Raw genomic sequence first — 18,072 nt, 5'->3', positions numbered from 1 at the left:
CAACATTCCATTTTTAGGTGCTCTTATTCAAAGTTTCTTACTTTTCTTTGACGATCTTTGATTTTTGTTTGAGCAAGAATAGCCATTTTGTTCAGGATGTATATATTTGCTTTCCAGAGAAGTTTACTGTGTTACCATATAATTTTCACTTCACTCTCTCAAATTTCACTTTACTGCAGGTGGGAATACTTATATTACAAAATTTATTTTTAAGGCTTGAACACATTCATATCACACAGGTGGATAGTAGAAAAACTGATGTAAGTTCAATTTGTTCGTTCTGTTTTTATTATCAAACACATACTCATGTACCAATTTCCAGTCAAGAAAGTGTTCCTTAAGTAAGTTGATTACAGTTTTCCATTCAATAGAGCCATTGATTAGTGTTATGTGAGTTGTTTTTCCAGTTTGTTGATCAAGCAAGTAGATTAGAGTTAAACAGTTTTTATTTATTTATTAGATACAAATCCTGCTGTGAGTGTTGTTTGGACTGCTAGACAGGATAGAATTTAATGGATAAAGATGTACAAATAATTAAGAAGAACACACTTTTCAAGGAAGCATGAATTTAAGAATTTAAATGCTCTCTCCCATTTTACTCACTAACTAGTACAAATTCACAGATCCATCCATGCTACAGTGTGTTTGAAAGAAATATCTTTTTTTTTTTTTACCATTCACAGTCTTTTTGGACAGTTGGTAAGGCAGAGGTTTCCTAGCAGAGTCACTGCTGATATGTGTTGGGTTTTGCTTTGCTTTGCACCTTCAAGTCAGTTTTTGATACCTGACAAATGCCTGCAGTTTTCTTGGCAAGGTTTGTGGAAAGTGGTTTGCCACTGACTTCTTTCTAGTACTGAAAGAGAATGAGTGGTTCAAAGCTACCTGGCTGGCTTTGTGCCTAAGACAGGACAAGAATTCACAGTATCCTAGTTTCTCTGAGTTTCTAGCCTGATGTAGCCCAATGCCTTAACCATGACACCAAACTAGCTATCACACTTTATTGTCATCAGAAATAGTTTTGTATTACCATCGTCCAGACTTTTACAGCCCAGATACTATAATCTTGTATTGCCTGTAAGTTATTCACTGATGTGATTTTCATTCACATTTGCAACCATAGAAAAACACAAATGGAAAAAGGAAGGGTTTGGAATTAGCAAATGCTGTCCTATTAAAGAGAAGCCTTTCCAACCTATGTGAATGTCTTTTTTTATATATTTTATTTATTTTCAAAATACATGTGTATTTACATTTTAACAGTTTTGTTTACATTTTATTTACAATTCTATTTCATATCAAATTTATTTCTTTTTTCTCATCATATATATAACATTTCCCAAGCTTCATAAAACTCTGACTCCTCTTTGCCTTTTAATTTTCTTGTAAGCCTGTCCACAATCAAGTATGTTATTAATTACCATGGTTGCAGAAGGTGTGTCATCTACTTTCCAGCTTTGAGCATAGGTGATTCTCGCCGCTGTCATTACATGTTGAACGATGTGTTGGGTAGATTTCTTCAGATTTCCTTTAATCATCCCCAGTAAGAAGTTTTCTGGCTTAAATTCAATATTGTACCCTGTAATTTCTCTTATCCATCTCCTTACTTTTTCCCAGTATTTTTTGGCTTTGGAGCACTGCCACCACATATGGTAGTATGTTCCATCTACAAGCTTACATTTCCAGCAGTGTGGGTTCATATTCGGATATATCCTGGCCAATCTCGCCGGTGTCAAATGCCATCTATAAAATCCAATCTGTGTGAATGTCTTATATTTCACAGCAGAGCCACCTATCTGGCAATCTGCAACCTCCTTGACTTCCCATGCTTCAATAAATCTCCGGAAGATATGCCTTCACCTATTGGGGTCCTCATATTGGAAAATATGAGCAACTAAGGAGGCTTCAGTATGATGGAAAACTCTGGAACAGAAACAAGAGAACAATATTACTTCCCTCTACTTCCTTCAATAAGAAAGCAGATATTAAAAATAAATGGTCAAACACTCCAAGAACAAAGCAGAAAAACATGATCTTTTCATATGGGATGGCAAGTTTTAAGGAATTGCTAGACTGAATTTGACATGGCATTATCTGAAACAATAATACACAACAGATCACCTTCATTGACTCTACTGTGGATCTTGATTGAAACAGACAACATTGGTATAGTTTTTCAATTATTATTTCATTTAATTTTTCAGTTATGGTAGTTTACATTGAACACATCATGTACAATCTTATTGCATATTATGTATAATATAATGTCCTGAGAATGGAATTGATTCTCCTTGTTTTAAATGCAGTTACTTTGAACTGGAAAGCAGCGGCCTGAGAGATGAAATAAGGTATCACTACAGATTTAATGGAAAGACAAGAACAGAAGTATTTCCGTACCGGCTAGCAGATGGACAATGGCATAAAATTGCATTGTCACTCAGTGCATCCCACCTCCTGCTTCATGTGGACTGCAATAGGTAAGATATTTTTCATGAGTTTCCCCCTCTCCCTGCCATCTCCCATGAGAAATGCCTGTTCCCTCAACATAAAACTTAGTACTGCTGGATGAAATTTGAAATGGAGTTTTATATGCTCCAAAATGTCAATTGAATATTTGAGTGAAAAGAGAAAATAGCATGATAATTAAATAGCAAGCCTCCAGTTGCTGATTTTGGAGTGGTGGAAAGGTATTAATCTATTGCGTCATTCTCTAGATATCAGTTGAAGTGCAATGCATTGTATAGTCTATTTTTTTTCCTGAAGAATGCTTCTCTCAGCACACATCTAATATCTGAAGGTGTAATTGTAGCTTCTAATTTCTTTTCATGTAATAAGTGCCTTAAAATATTCTTTTTCAAACAAGACATTCTAAAAGAAAAGAAAAGAATAGAAAAGAATGAAGACACGCCTAAATCCTTTTTTTTATATTTCACAAGAAGCCAAATCTGAATACAGTAGCACTATTTTTTTCTTAGCTAAAAAGCAAGCCATACATCTGACATTGTAATATTTATTTGTAAGTAATAAAATGAGGCTGGTGTAGAAGTGGAGAAAGATTATGGAACATAGAATTAAGTAATGTTAACTAAAGACCTTTTTTTCTTAATACCTTTGAGCAGGTACTTTTTTGTATGTAAAAACAATTAGGTTTTGTTCTCATTTTAAAAATTCAGCAGTTGTTTGCTTAAAAATATTTAATATTTAAATTTGTTGCCTGAAAGTTTACTTGAGCTGACATAATAAAATGAGAAAAAGATCTGCAGGATCTAAAAAATATAAAAGTATTGGTTAAAAAAAGACAAAAAGAACTGCAGGTATACACCCTGTGTTATTATTGATATACACCCTGTGTTGTTATTCAATTTATCAATTTATCAAAATAATCAATTTTCAACTGCTTTGACTATCCAGCATAACTGTTTTAAAAAAGAAATAGAGAAGTGTCTTGTTTTTTTTACACATTTTTATTGACAGATATTATAATCGAAGTGGCTAAATTCAAACCCAGAATTTATTCATGTGTAAAAGTTATAATTATATGGAGGTTGTTTGCCTGAATAAAAAAAAATAGCTAAATGTTGAACAGTGATATTTATTTCTTGAACAATGTAGAAATAGTTTTTACTTGACATGTATATGACCCATCAGGTGCACTAAGATTTTATTTGAAAAATATTAGAAGTACATTTTCTACATTAGAGTGCTTTAATAGTTTATCATAATAGAAAATTATAATATATGCTTCTTTTGATTATGCTTATCAAAGATCACCAGTTCATATGGAAAAAAGATGGTTGGAGTTTAACCATACTACACAAACATATAATTGTACAGCATAAATAACAGAATATCTGAAGTTCATATTCTACAACATATGTATTTAGGTTATTTAGATTGGTGTACTAAGAGGACACCACAAAGGGTTTAAATAATGTAGTCATTTCAGCCCAAAGAGTTAAATATAATTCAAAACAGGCCCAATCATGCACAGTGTTAAATAACTCCATGTAATTAGCTGAGTTGTGGGAGTAGCAAAATCCAGTCACACTTTTTGCAAACTAGTGTGAGAAAGCCAGCAGAAGAGAAGGAAAGTGTGAAAGGAAGTCTTTATTTGGCTGATTTTTTCCTCTTTTTGAATAACTGGATGTACATTTTGCAATGTTGAGTTTTTCTTTCCATCACAATAGAGAACTCTATCATTACATGACTGCTCCCCCTCCCCCCAGATTTCCAATGATTTCTGCTTCCTCAGCTGAATCTTCTCAGCTGTTATTCTTAAGTTAAGGTTCCTTTGAAGCCTTCTCTGCTCTCCAAAGGACTAAGTTGTCAGCGAAGCAACAGTTGTTAAGAATTTCCTGGAAACACCATGGTAGAGAGAGTTTGTCTTCCAACTAGTATTAGCATAATAAAACACCACTGCAACTTCATGCTTCTTTTAAAGATCTGACATTTGTATTTGGAAGACATCATCTATATCAGTGATGGGGAACTTTTTTGGCACCAAGTGCCCAAATTGGAATGTGTATGCATATGTGTGTGCCGAGTGCCAGAAACCTGAAGACCAGCTGGCGGGTGCATGTATGCCTGTTTTTTGGCAGTTTTCAGGATGTTTGGGGATCATTTTTGGCCATTTTCAGGCCCTTTTTTGGCCCGAAAAAGACTCCAAAAAGGTCTTTTGGGGCTGTTTTCTGGTGCTTCGGCACCCTCGAAGACCAGCTGGCTGGTGCACATGGGCACGCCATAAACCAGAAGAGCAGCTGGCGATGGCGCACGCGCCCATAGAGAGGACTCTGTTGCCACTTCTGCCACAGGTGCCATAGGTTCACCATCACAGATCGATATCTTCTTGGTAATCCTGGATAACAGGCTCCAGAAAAAGCATTGCTTTTATTTGTTTCTCTGGTTCAGTGATGGCGAACCTTTTTGTTGTGGTGTGCTGAAAGCACGTGCGTGCTGACACCCACAATGCAATGTGCCCCACCCCCCGCACATGCGTGTGCAATACTCCCACCTTGCCCTCTTACCTGCACTGTGCATGTGTGCCCCTCCCAGCTGATTTTCAGCCCATTTGAAGCTGTTTTCACCCTCCCAGAGGCTCAAGGGAAGCCTCTGCAGCCTCGGGAGGCAGGAAAACAGGCCTTCTGGAAATACCAAAAGTGCCCGTTTTCAGTCTCTGGAGGGCCTCTGGAGCCCGGGGGAGGCCGTTTTCACCCTCCTGGAAGCTCAAGGGAAGCCTCTGGAGCCTTGGGAGGCTGAAAACAGGCTCGTTCCAGCACTTCTGGTATTTCTAGAAGGCCTGCTTTTTGGCTTCCTGAGGCTGCAGAGGTTTCCCTCGAGCCTCCAGGAGGGCGAAAATGGCCTCAAACGGGCTGAAAATCAGCTGGGAGGTGCGCGCATGCACAGTGCAGGTAAGTTTGGCTGGGGCTCCTGTGCCCACAAAAATGGCTTTGCATGCCACCTGTGGCACACATGCCATAGGTTCGCCATCACCATCACCACGCCATCACCTAGTTATTTTAACCCAGGTGCTCTCTATACCAATGTTCATCTAAATTTCTGAGCAGCAATAAATATTTTTTTTAATATACAGTTTAACTGATCCCCTTCCTTTCTATTGCTTTTTTCCTTTTATATAAATTTGATCCTTCAATTGCTATATTTCACGCATAGAAATCATGTCACTGTCTATTCATTACTCAATCATATCTCTTTTCTTATACTAACAGCTCAAGAAGACAAACAATATGTGCTGATATGCTTTGCTTTAAAGTAACCAAGCAAACAATATCCAGCATGCAGGTTGTATACTACTGTAGATTTTGACTGTAGTATAAGGGAAGAAGGTAGAATTACCTGATGAGAATTCTGATCCTTGTAAGCTTCTGATACAAAAAAAGCTTCTAATATATCAGGGGATAGCATTTACTGCTGTTGCTCTTCAGACTTGGAAGATTTCATGCCCGTGATGATATTCAGATGTTTACAAGTGCAGCCAGTCTGCACATTTATCTTTTTTACTCTTTTTTTTTTTTACTTTTAAGTATTGTAAACATTCTGGCTTGGCCTCACAGCCAGAGCTGGATCTTGAGCTTAGTGTATATTCTACCATGATAATAACATAGCAGTTGTGGTTAGGGGCCCCTTGCACAGCTGCCTGTTGTGTGTAATTGTGTCTGTACTTGGATTGGGAGGCCTTTCTTATGCTTACTCACACCTTAGTTACCCCCTGATTGGATTGTTATAATGTGCAGCATAGGGGGCTCTCCTTGAAGACTAACTGCCAGCTTCAGTTGGTTTGGAATGCAACACACGTCATCATGGGTGTAGCTCATTATACCCATGTAGGCTCCAGCACAGGTCATCAAGTCTGCCGGTCATTACACCTATGTATGCATTAGCTCATATTAGACTTCCAGATGTGTTTCAAAATGCAGGTTATCATCTTGAAAGCCCAACAAGACAAAGCAGTTTCCACCACCACCCCAAGAATATCTGCTTGATCCTTATGCTCCCATATTAGTCTGCTCCAGTCCCCCCTCCCCTTTTTAAACATTGTTATAATGTTTAAAACATTGTTATAATAAACAGGGAGCTTAGGAAGCAGTCTGCCTCTATACTCCAGGATCATTTCCTCCTGATAGAGGAGAGGTCCCAATTATGCTTCTCTTTGGAAAAAGAACTAAAAGTCTATAGCTCAGCCATTCGAGACTCAAGTGTCATGAGATGGAGTGAGTTCCTGTCACTTGTCCCAGCTCCTGCTGGCCTCACAGTTTGAAAGCATGCAAATGCATGTAAATGAATAGGGACCACATATAAAGGATGTGAGAAGATAACAGCATTCTGTGTTTTGCCATCCACTTTGTGCTGCGGCATGATGGGTTATATGACTGCAGAAACTCTCCGGACAATGCTGGCTCTTTGGCTTAAGGAATGGAGATGAGCACCTCCCCCTAAAGTTGATCACAACCAGCAGAGTAAAACTCAGCAGGGTAAAATATTTTTTAAAAAATATTTTTTTTTGGAAAAGCAGTTAAGACCCGGATTTTCTCCCCTGGGCATTTGAGTCAGTTGAGTAGAATTCTTTTTTGGTTATTTAATTATGTAATTTGATTAACAATTTATATATTGTTGCTCAGTTTATATATCGGTTGTTCTTTTTAAATGACATAGAGGTTTTTTTTTTGTTTATTTCTGTTATATACTCCTCAGAAGGGCAGATCTATGAACCCAATAAATAAGAAAGCAAACAAATGTAACTGATCATATGCAGTTTAGTATGGTGAAATGATTACAGCCTAACAAATGTATATTTTCCCAAAAATTTCTGCTAATAAGACATATACAAGAATACCATTTTAAAGAATTGTCTGGTGTTTCAACATGAGATGTGATGGAGTAAAAAATGGAGGTATGGTAGAACCATGAGATAATGCCACTTAGAGGGTGGCTGTGGAGACCCAATATACGTGGAACTTTGAAACCATATTTGTTGAAGGAACCTTCCAGTGGAGCCTTTTCTGCTCTTTAGTAAACGTTCTTAGCTTCTCATGATTCTGATGCCCCAAGAATTGTGGCAGTAATATTCTTGGCCAAAACTTAGGTCTAAGAGTATATTTCCATTTAGCAAAAGATTCCATTAATCTATTGATTTTGGAGAAAGAATAATGGAAATAATAGTAATAGAACATTGTACCCAGGTGATCTTAAATACATCTAAACTGAGAGCAAGAATATTTAACAGAGCCTTTGATGCTAATGATCCATTGAATGGCTGTACCCATTTTTAATATAGGAAGAACCAATTTCTGCCTTGTTAATTGATCAGCTCTAGTGACAAGGTTGCAGGGTAATTGTTGAGGAACCTTTCCATCTCTGACTTAACTGTAACCTGCTTCTTGTTCTATTTCTCTACCAGATCAGGAGAGAGAAATTGCTGGCAGATAGGTGAAACTGATTAAAACATATTTCACTTAATATTCCATAGTCCTCACCATATTATTCTTCTGACAAGATCTTATACTTGGTATGTGTGGGAGTAGGGCTAAGTAGTGCTTGGGATTCAAAAGCACGAAGATGTTTTGAAATTCACAGGGGCATGAATTTAGTACCTGTCTGCCACTCATTAAAGCAACTGTACCTTTTCTGAAGAAAAGTCATGTTTTGTTTAAGAAACTGCACACAAGTGCTACATTTTTTTATCTCTGCTCATCCTGAACTGCTTCATGCACTGAGAGGAAATTGCTTGGCCTCTAGAATTTCTTTGACACAATTCTTCAGCCTTGGTACTTCCTCCCTGCTAGTTCAATTTCTCTCTCATCTTTCCAATTTTGAATGCCGCAGCGAAAGCCTGCAAGGTAGGTTCATACAATTCCTGAAATATTATAAACACTGCTTGAAAGGCTGTATGAGACAAAATGAAAGAAAGATAATGAACTTGATTCTGCCATCCTTAGAGTTCTGACTATAATTAACTTAACTTCTTTTTTTTTTTTTAATAATTGTGATAGATAGCTCAGATTACTTAGCTCCTCTGACATTCATGTAACTGGCAGAATTTTGCAGTATATATATTTCCCCATAAGGATAGAAAACCTTCTGCAATGTCTAATTCAGGGCTGTCAAACTCCAGCCCGTGGGCTGGATTTATCACGTGCTGGCCACGCCCCCACTCGGTTTAGCAAAGGGGAACAAAGTCCCAAGATGTCACATGATGCCGCCATGATGACATGAGTTTGACACCCCTGGTCTAATTGATAAAATTCCAAAAAGTAGAACTTCCTAACTACAATAGGCCCTTATTTTTTGGGTGTCACTGAGTGCCAGTGAAATAATTGCAATATACTAATGGGATGTATGAGGTTTTCAGAATTCTTATAAGATCAACAACATAGGTGTCCGGACAATATAATAAGAAAAAGATAAATATAAAATAAACAGAATGTTTTCTGTCTGAAAATTCTCCCCTATTATTTAATCCTCTGAACATATTAACTCTGAAGGAAATAATGGAATTACTTTTTAAATTTTTTGGACACTACTTGATTTTCATTTAGTCTTTAAGTACTAAACAAAATATTACCTAAAATGAGAGCAGGAACAGTCGTGGTTATGTTGTAGGTAATAACTGATGTTCAGTTAATTAATGCCTTGAAATATGTACAGATGTGTTTCATATGGTATACTCTGCTCCCACAGATTCTACTGAGTGTGAATTTGGTAAATTCCCCTCTAATGGCTCCATACTGGGGCAAATATTAGCATGAATTATGCTTGACTAATGTTAATCTTTTCCTATAAACACACACATACAACATACACACACACACATTTTCCATAGTATTTAAGGTGGTTTTCTCTCCATCACTTTTAAAAAACTTAACATGTGAATAGCAATGCTGGATTCTTTGTTTTTCCAGTTATTTATTTTATTTCTATCCTGCCTTTATTATTATTATTTTTACAAATAGCTCAAGGAAGTGAACATATTCAACACACCTTCCTCTTCATGTTTTCCCTATAACAACAGCTCTGAGAGTTGGGCTAAGAGAGAATTACGGGCTTAAGGTCACTCAGCTGTCTTTCTCCAACTTTCGCCAGCCAGAGATTGTCTGACTATTGGACATTGTGAATATGTATCTCAATGGAGGCTGTTGATTGCAAGAACGAACCACCTGATCATAGTTAAGCTTTCCTAATAGATCAATTTCACCAACCCTGACCTTCAGCCTGATGCAGGATAAAAACTGGCAGGGAAGATTTTAGAGAATGTGACTTTTTCAACACCCTACTTGGCATAAGACTCAGGACAGCTGTATAAATCAGATAGGTAGACAGACAGATAGACAGACTGACTGACTTTCTAACCACTACATTTGCCTAGCCAGGCCTTGGTGACCATACCAAGTCTGCCTTGCTCATTTACTAGAAACCAGGAGGTTGTAAGTTGTAGTCCAAGTTTAGGCATGAAAGCCAGTTGGGTAACATTGGGTCACTTCTCTCTCTCAACCCATGACATCAAACTGACAAGCTGATCCCACTCAGTTGATCCAAAAAAGCATATCCTGCACTTGCAGAAAAATGGCAGGAAGAAAAATGGTAGGAGACAAAAGAGGAATAGTCATTTTATTCCTCTCACCTGTAGCATATTTCTGAGTTAATGCTTCTCTGATGTCTCTGGTGGGATTAAGCAGAAAAATCTGTAAAAATATCTCTGTAATAGGTTCTTCTTATCATCAGAATGCTGTATTATTTTCCCTAGAATATTCCTGGAAATGTAATTTAGGTTATTTTTTCATCAAGTTCAAAGAAATAAAATATTTAGCCTGATAACATTCTCCATAGATCATATCTAAAAAGAAAGGATTAAAAAAACATCTTGACATTAACAAGATATATTTGACTCCATTTCTGTGTTCAGGAGTAGAGACACCTTTTCTGTGAGGTTTGAAAAGACAGCAATTCCTACGCATGCAGATAGAGCCATCATGCTATTCCTTTCTAGGATGGGCAGGATTATTCAAGCACAGAAAAGATGCCAAAAAAATTAAAAGCAGGTGATAAGAACAAGAAAAGAAATATATCTAAATCTCATTTGATTTGATTGATTATTACATGCCATCGTGTCATTTATGATTCCTAGTGACCACAGAGATAAACACGTTGGTAGTAAATCTCATTTACTATTTGCTATCTTACTCCATACCTTTCTATCCTTGTAAACCATATTTGCTTCTACTATTACTACTACTACTACTACTACTACTACTACTACTACTACTACTACTACTACTACTACTACTACATGATAAACTCCTTCAATACATTTCTTTGGCACTAGCCACTGATTTCTATATTCAATCCATATTCATTTATCACTCATATGTTCCTGACCCTATCTGACCTTGCTTCACTAAACATTCACACTACTTTATCGTTCAACCTACTGTATCTGGTCAGCCTACTTCTCTGTCTTTCTACAGACATAGCCAACTCTCATCCCCAAATAAGGAATATAATTAAAGTTTGCTTTTATATACAGCATTTATTTCTTCCTTGGACACAAAAAGTCATTCCTTACACCCTCTACGTGAATCCAAGCAATGGTTTTTTGAGCGTGTGTAATGAATTGTTTTAAAAACTAGGTAGTTTTCCCCTGTCCAATCGTATCTGACTTTAGAGGTGCTCATCTTTGTATCTCAACCGAGGGAGCCAGCATTTTCTGAAGACATTTTCATGCCATGTGGCCAGCATAACTATATGCCGAAGCTCATGGAACCCTGTTACTTTCCCACTGAAGTGATACCTATCTACTGAAAGCATTTGCATGCTTTCAAACTGCTAGTTGGGCAGGAGCTGGGGCAAGTGTTGGGAACTTACCCTGTTGTGCAGTGCTTAGGTCTTGAACCCATGCTGTCAGTTTTCCAGCTGACAAGCTCACTATTTTTAACTGCTGAGCCATTGTACGACCCCTCCTAAGGAAAAGTTTCACCTCCTTTAACATCAGAAGAAAGCAGGTCTCCTTTAAGGGGTTTCCAATAGATTCAGTGAAGGTGCCCATGAAAGAACAGAAGTGCTTTATCTACTTTGGATCCAAACACTTCATTCCACTGTAATCCATTTAGTAGTTACTGCAAAGCCATTGAGTTCTCAATCAATAAAACAGTATTATCTGTAGACAAAATTGCACATCTGGTATTTTTGCATTCCCAACCAACATACTTTTAATAGTAACCAAAAGCATTCTTTTCATATTTATCTATAAATAGATTAAACACCCAATGGAATATTGCACATCCTTGTTTCAGTTGCTGTTCGGTACTGAGCCATTTGGTCAATGTTTCATTTATTTATGTGTGTATGCTTCAGTTCCACCTTATATGCTTACTGTATTTGGCAACCAACTTCCAGCTCCATATTCTCACAGACAATACATAATTTAAGTTTATTCTTTTTATTACATAGATTTTCTCCAAATTAACAATGTAATAAACTTCTCCACATTCATGCCTTCCTCAATGATGTGCTCTTGTAAAGTAAAAATCTGTCCTGCACACCTGCTGCTTGATATAAAACTGCATTATGTTTTGCTCAGTGTTATCTCTAATACTCTTTAAATCAGCATTGTGTAAATATCTTCCTAGGGACACTTAACAAACTAATCCTGCTGTAATTTTTGCATTCACTCTCCCCCCCCCCAATTTCTTTAGCAGAACAATAATGGATTCTTTCAACACACAGTTTATTTTACAATTTAACTTGTCTAAACACCTAAAACTTTATTTCAATACATGTCTTCATGTGTTACCTTTGCTGAATTAAGTTTATGAATGCAATTATAGAGTTGCTGAGAATCTGAACCTTTTTTTAGTGGGTGGAAGACTGTACTTGAAAATTCATGTGAAATCCAGCATAGATTTTACCCATATTTTCTCCTCTTTTTAAAAAAGTATTTTATGGGAGCTTATTAGTGTTTTAGGTTTTGAGGTGAGTTCTCAATACCTAAGAAAAAAGAGAGTTTATTGGGGCCAATTAATTCAAAATAGAATGGAAGATGATTTTAGCATCATTGGTATTGTGTCAACCCTGGAGCCATCTTTGAGCATCTTCAGGGTTGCCACAGTGAGGCTGGCTGGAGCTGTGGGAAAGGGAAGGGGGAGTAGAGATAGCTGAGGGGAATATGTAGCCAAAGGTCACCAGCACCTGGAGGGGTGTGGATGGGAGGCATCCGGGATGAGCAGAGAGACCTGATTGGGGCATATGATGGTTGTGTGTAATGTGGGGAAGAACTTTGGATTTGAACTGGGTGGGGGGCTTCAGATTTGGGTTTTCACCAGCTGTGCCAATCTGATATGCCTAATAAATCTATACTTTGAGGAACACTGCCTTGGAGTTTTGATTTCCAATGGGCTGTTACTTGGAACCGTGACATACTGTATATTTTGCTGATTGTCATATTTTAATAATTCCATTTCAGATGGATTGAGATCAATACAAATGAAAAGGTTCTTAATTTTGCAGTAGTTATGAAAAGGCGTTATACGATTATTATTGACTATGACTCATTTTCTACTAGATAGACAGTTTTCTGATTGGCAAGTTCTAGCAGTAGCAATCAAGACATTCTCAACTATTTTGAATTTTACCTCCTGGTTGGATTTGCTTTGATAAGGAGTGGTTACCCAGAGAGCCAATCATAATGACAAAAGGATATTATTTGAACCCAAGTTTTTATAAATGAGGCAAGATTAATGTACAGTCAATTGGTCACCAGCAACCATTGTTATTATGACTATCTTTGAGAAGTGAGTGTAATTAATAAAAAAAATACATGGCATTTAAAGCTTATTTTATTTTAGGTTGTTTCATTTGTTATCATGAAACTATTAAGGCATGCTGCTGAGAACATACTGTGACATAGCTTTTTAGATATTGTCTCCCTAAATTTGAGTCCTTATGTGTGAGACATCCTTAGGGTTGTCTGAGCTTGGTTGTTTTTCCGCAGATGTTTCATTATCCAAATTAGGTAACATCATTATTGCATTGATGACACTCCTTATCCTTTATCAGCATCATTTATGTGTACTGTCAGAGGTTAGATTTGAAGTTATAGTAATGCTAATATAATATAATAAGGAGTCTTGTGTAAGGATTGAACTAAACTTGTAGAAAAATATGAATGAAATAATTGTTATGAAAATTATGAAAGTTATGAAAAAAATCTGTATTTTATTTTGACCTACAGAAGAATCTCACCCAATTAATACATATATATTAAAAAAAACTTAAATGGTTGGCGTCTTGCTACATCTCACAAAATATTCTTGTGAGATCTTATGTCATAATATTGAGATCACATGAAGTCTCATGAAAAAGCATCATAATAGGAGTTTGTAAGATTTAGGATAATTTGAAAAAAAAAAAATAGAGGCCGCAATAACGTAAAATGCAATGCATGACCTACTTGCATTGCATTGCAAATGTCTACTTGTTTTGCTTTTGTGCATGGATGATTGTTACGGACACTGCTGCTCCATTTAAAACAGATGTAAGTCTATTCACGTGCTATGAACTTAAAAGAGAATACTGAAGATGAGATGGTTTGTACCTGATCAAATGGCCCTATACATATTTATGCATCCTAAACTGCAATGCATATGCACTGCAATGACTCGTTGCATCACTTTGGTACCTGAAGCTTGATTAATAATTGACCTTAGATATTCAGATGGGATGTAAATTGTAATTTTAATGCTGCATAGGCAAAAAGCAGACACTCGAAAGGTTACTGACATTCTGGGTGGAAAAAAAAGAGAGAGATCTCGAATGTGTACTTATTCAACAGTGCCATAATGAGATGGAACTAGCAAGAGAGCCAGAAGTCTGACAAAATTGCTTCAAGTAAAAGTGCATATGCCTACAGGTTGGTCATTTTAACATCTGCTCATTCTCTTGTCCTAATTGCACTTTCCACTGGCATTTCAATCCCTGCGGCATTTTTTCAGAATTTCCATTATAACACAAAGAGGTGACATCAGTACTATTTATCATGAATAAACATTTACAACCAAGGTGTTCTATTAACAAAGATTGGTTCATCTACTGAAAAGTGGTGGCAGTGGTGAGGAACATTAAACAAACGTTCTTTCATTTCTTGAGAAATCTGTGAGAAATTGAGAGAGCACAATGTTGAGTGGTGAAAAGATTTATAATCTTTTAGGGTCAGTTCCATGAAGGAAAAAAAGGATCTCAGGTCAGTAATTTGGAGCCCATTGTTAATTTGGATCAGTTATTAGAATTACTAGAATTCTAAAAAGACTATTTAAAAAGAGAAATATATTATGTTCAAATGTTAAAATCTATTAAAAAGTCTCAACTGTTCATTTCATTATCCACCACACTTTGGATTCTTGATATTTTTTCCCTAGCATTTTCTGGCAAATACTACTAAACAGCAATTTTTCAAGAAAGGCAAGTGTATAAACCCATGTTACACTTATGTTCAGCAAGCTGCATTGGCTGCTGGTTTGCTTCTGGGTGCAATATAAGGTGTTGGTTATCACCTCTGAAGCCCTTCATGGCATTAGTCCAGGTTATCTGAAGAACCCTGTCCAATGGGATTAACCCATCTCACCTGTGCCAGCGGAGCGGGTTTGCTGCATGCCCCATCAATCAAGGCTTTTCAACTGATGGGGTCCAGGAGAAAATACTTTTCTACCATGGCTCATGCTCCTTGGAACATCATACCTCCCTCAAGATGAGATCTGCACCTCCCTTTTGACCTTCTGTTAAGGACTTGATGACGTGGCTGTGCCAGCTGGGCCCCAGTGGGGGTGCACTATTCTGGAGATGGCTTTTTTTGGATTAGCTGTGTTCCTTATGTTTCTGTCCTCCCCATCTTTTAACCATAGGTATTATTGTTGTTATTTTTTAATTATTTGAATCTGTGCCAGTTTTAATCTTTGCAAGCTGCCCAGAGTTGCCTCTGACAAGATGGGTAGGATTCTTTTTTTTTTTTTACTACCAGTTCTGTGGGTGTGGTTTGGTGGGCGTATAATGGTGTGGCTTGGTGGGTGTGGCAGGGGAAGGATACTGTAAAATCTCCATTGCCACACCACTCTAGGAGAAGGATACTGCAAAATTCCATTCCCTCCCCAACCCATTAACCTGCTTTCCAGCTTTGTTCTCCTGTGCAGGGGAACAAAAGAAGACTCAGCTGGGACTCAAGAGGCAGAGAATAGATGGGGCCAGGGCCAGTCAGAGGTGGTATTTGCCAGTTCTCCAAACTGCTCAAAATTTCCGCTACCGGTTCTCTAGAACTGGTCAGAACCTGTTGAATACCACCTCTGGTGGTACATGAATGTAATCAGTCAATCCCCAAACAAGGCAAATTGTTTAAATTCTATACTTTTTAAAAATGCTGATGGTGTTTTTGGCTCTCTGGAACAAAAAGACACATATAGCAGTTAAGGATTATTGGCCATCTTGTAATGTTGAACTTGTAGACATAACATAAATGTTTCTTTTAGCTGATACTGAAACTTACGATGGGATAAGATGAGCAAAGACCCTTTATTCACAGGCAGTCCCTTTCTCATAGGAGAGGGAAGCTGACATTCTGGCAAAAGAGAGGGGAGATCTAAGAAAATTAGGTTGAGGCATGGAAAGAGAAAGATGATAGCTGATTGGGCTCTAGGCACTGTTTGCTGCTGAAGCCTGTTTAGTTCTAGTGGAGGTCGTGCTGAGATCCCTGCGACTGACCTCTCAGGGCAGAAAAGTGGAAGAAAAACTAAATGTTCATCTTGCCAATCTGAAATAGATTGCTAAATATACTCCATAATGATTGATCAGATTTTCTCCAGGATGATCGGTCCCTAACCTGATTTGTCAGGCCTTTCAGTCCTTCCACCTTGCTGTTGATTGTCCTTCTTTCCCCCCTTTCCTATCATTGTAGGTTCTCATGTGAGCTAAAAGTTCGCTTATGTGCCCAGATATGATAATCTTTCCCTGGTCGTTTATGCTTTGAGGTGAGAACTTTAAATTAATTCATTTGTTTTCTTTGCTTACTGTGGTATTCTCGGGAGACTTCCAAAGTCTAAAGATGACTAAAACTCAAAAAGTGTGACTATTCTTTCCATCCTGAATTAGGCCCTTATTTAAGTGGGGAGGGTTTTCAAAATAGCTACAAATATAATGGGATGGACCTAATTTAAGCAGAGAAACAGTTAACTTAGGAAGGCCTGAACTGGCACATATAAATGAGTGTTTTATGGCTGCTGAGATGGAGGGAGGTGGAAGAGCGGGGGAGAGTCCAGTCAACACAATCATAAATGGCTTAGATAAATGTTGTTTGGCTTAAAGAAATGGGTGCCGCTGAAAGGATCACTTCTCATCACTTTTATGCTCACATAAAATGAAAAAACAAATCATAAGTAGGTTTTTTTTTAGTCTGCCGTGTGTTGAATCATTTTCTGTGAACCCACAAAACCCTTCACAGCACCTCAAAGCTATTGCCATCCAGGTACAGAGCAGGAGCAACTGTGCCAGGTTAGAATTACTTGCCTTTATTAACCAGTAAGGAATATTAGCTTGCATTATCCTAACCATAAGTTCAGTTCTTAAGGTTTTAAGTATTGTCTGTCTCATTGGGGCCTGTCCCAGCTGATCTTAATTAGCCCCCAAAAGCAGAAATCTTTGTGGTGGGAGTTTTAAAAAGTTAAGGAGGTTGTCACATTTATCAGCATTAAATTAACTGGGCTGTCACAGGGGCATATGGGTTATGCAGGTCAACTATTTCCCCAGCCCTACCTGATTTTTATGAATTTATTTTTCATTTATTTGTATCCCACCTTTATTATTATTTTTTATCAATCATTCAAGGCAGGGAACATATCCAACACCCTTTTCTCTTCCTATTTTCTACAACAACCCTGTGAGATGAATTGTGCTGAGGGAGATGACTGGCTCTAAGACACCTATCTGGCTTTCTTGGCTAAGGCAGGATGTGAACACATGGTTTCCTTTTTCCTTTCTTGACCAACAGTGTAAGATCTCCAAAGTGGAACTAAAGACACCTGTAAGTCCAGCAATTGTTGGTATATCAGAATTGAGTCCAGAGCTTTTCTCCACATTTAATTGTGGAGTTATTTGCTGTTTGCAAAACATAAAGGTAAAGGAAACTGGATTTTCCTCATGTTTACTTCCCCAAAGAGAAGTAGATTTCTAATTTCTAGACATTAAAGCCCAATTTTATTTCTATTACTGTTACTATATATGATGATAACTATCTTGATTAAAGAATATCAAATTAGTATTAATTGTGATAGTAGGTCACCGTTATTATTACAAGTCATCATTATAAGACAGTATTAATAATGATGATAATTAGCCATTTTATTTAAGGAAAACATTTCATGAGAAAAAGCTGGCCCAGTCCTTAATTCAGTCCTTAGTCCCTGCATCCTAAGAACTGTTAGCCTGAATGTGTATTGAAGAATTCCAAAGTCTCAATAGATTAAAAAAAGTTTATTCCAATTTATTTTGTGGGTTCCAATGCAAAAGTGAATTGCATTGCATCAT

General features: G+C 37.3%; 1 protein-coding gene across 2 annotated transcripts in view; it reads left to right on the top strand.

Annotated features, from left to right (window-relative positions):
• NELL1 (neural EGFL like 1) overlaps positions 1-18,072 on the top strand; it is a 594,259-nt gene that overhangs the window by 131,686 nt on the left and 444,501 nt on the right. For both annotated transcript variants that reach the window (XM_026664647.2, XM_087951106.1), the window contains exon 4: positions 2,304-2,474. In XM_026664647.2, coding sequence (XP_026520432.1) covers positions 2,304-2,474 — 171 coding nt within the window. The remainder of the gene's footprint in view (positions 1-2,303; positions 2,475-18,072) is intronic.

The sequence above is a fragment of the Notechis scutatus genome, chromosome 1 (assembly GCF_049901735.1).
Source record: "Notechis scutatus isolate UNSWTSFEM ecotype Mainland chromosome 1, rNotScu1.2, whole genome shotgun sequence".
Lineage (NCBI taxonomy): Eukaryota > Metazoa > Chordata > Lepidosauria > Squamata > Elapidae > Notechis > Notechis scutatus.
This window is presented reverse-complemented; position numbering and strand designations above follow the sequence as displayed.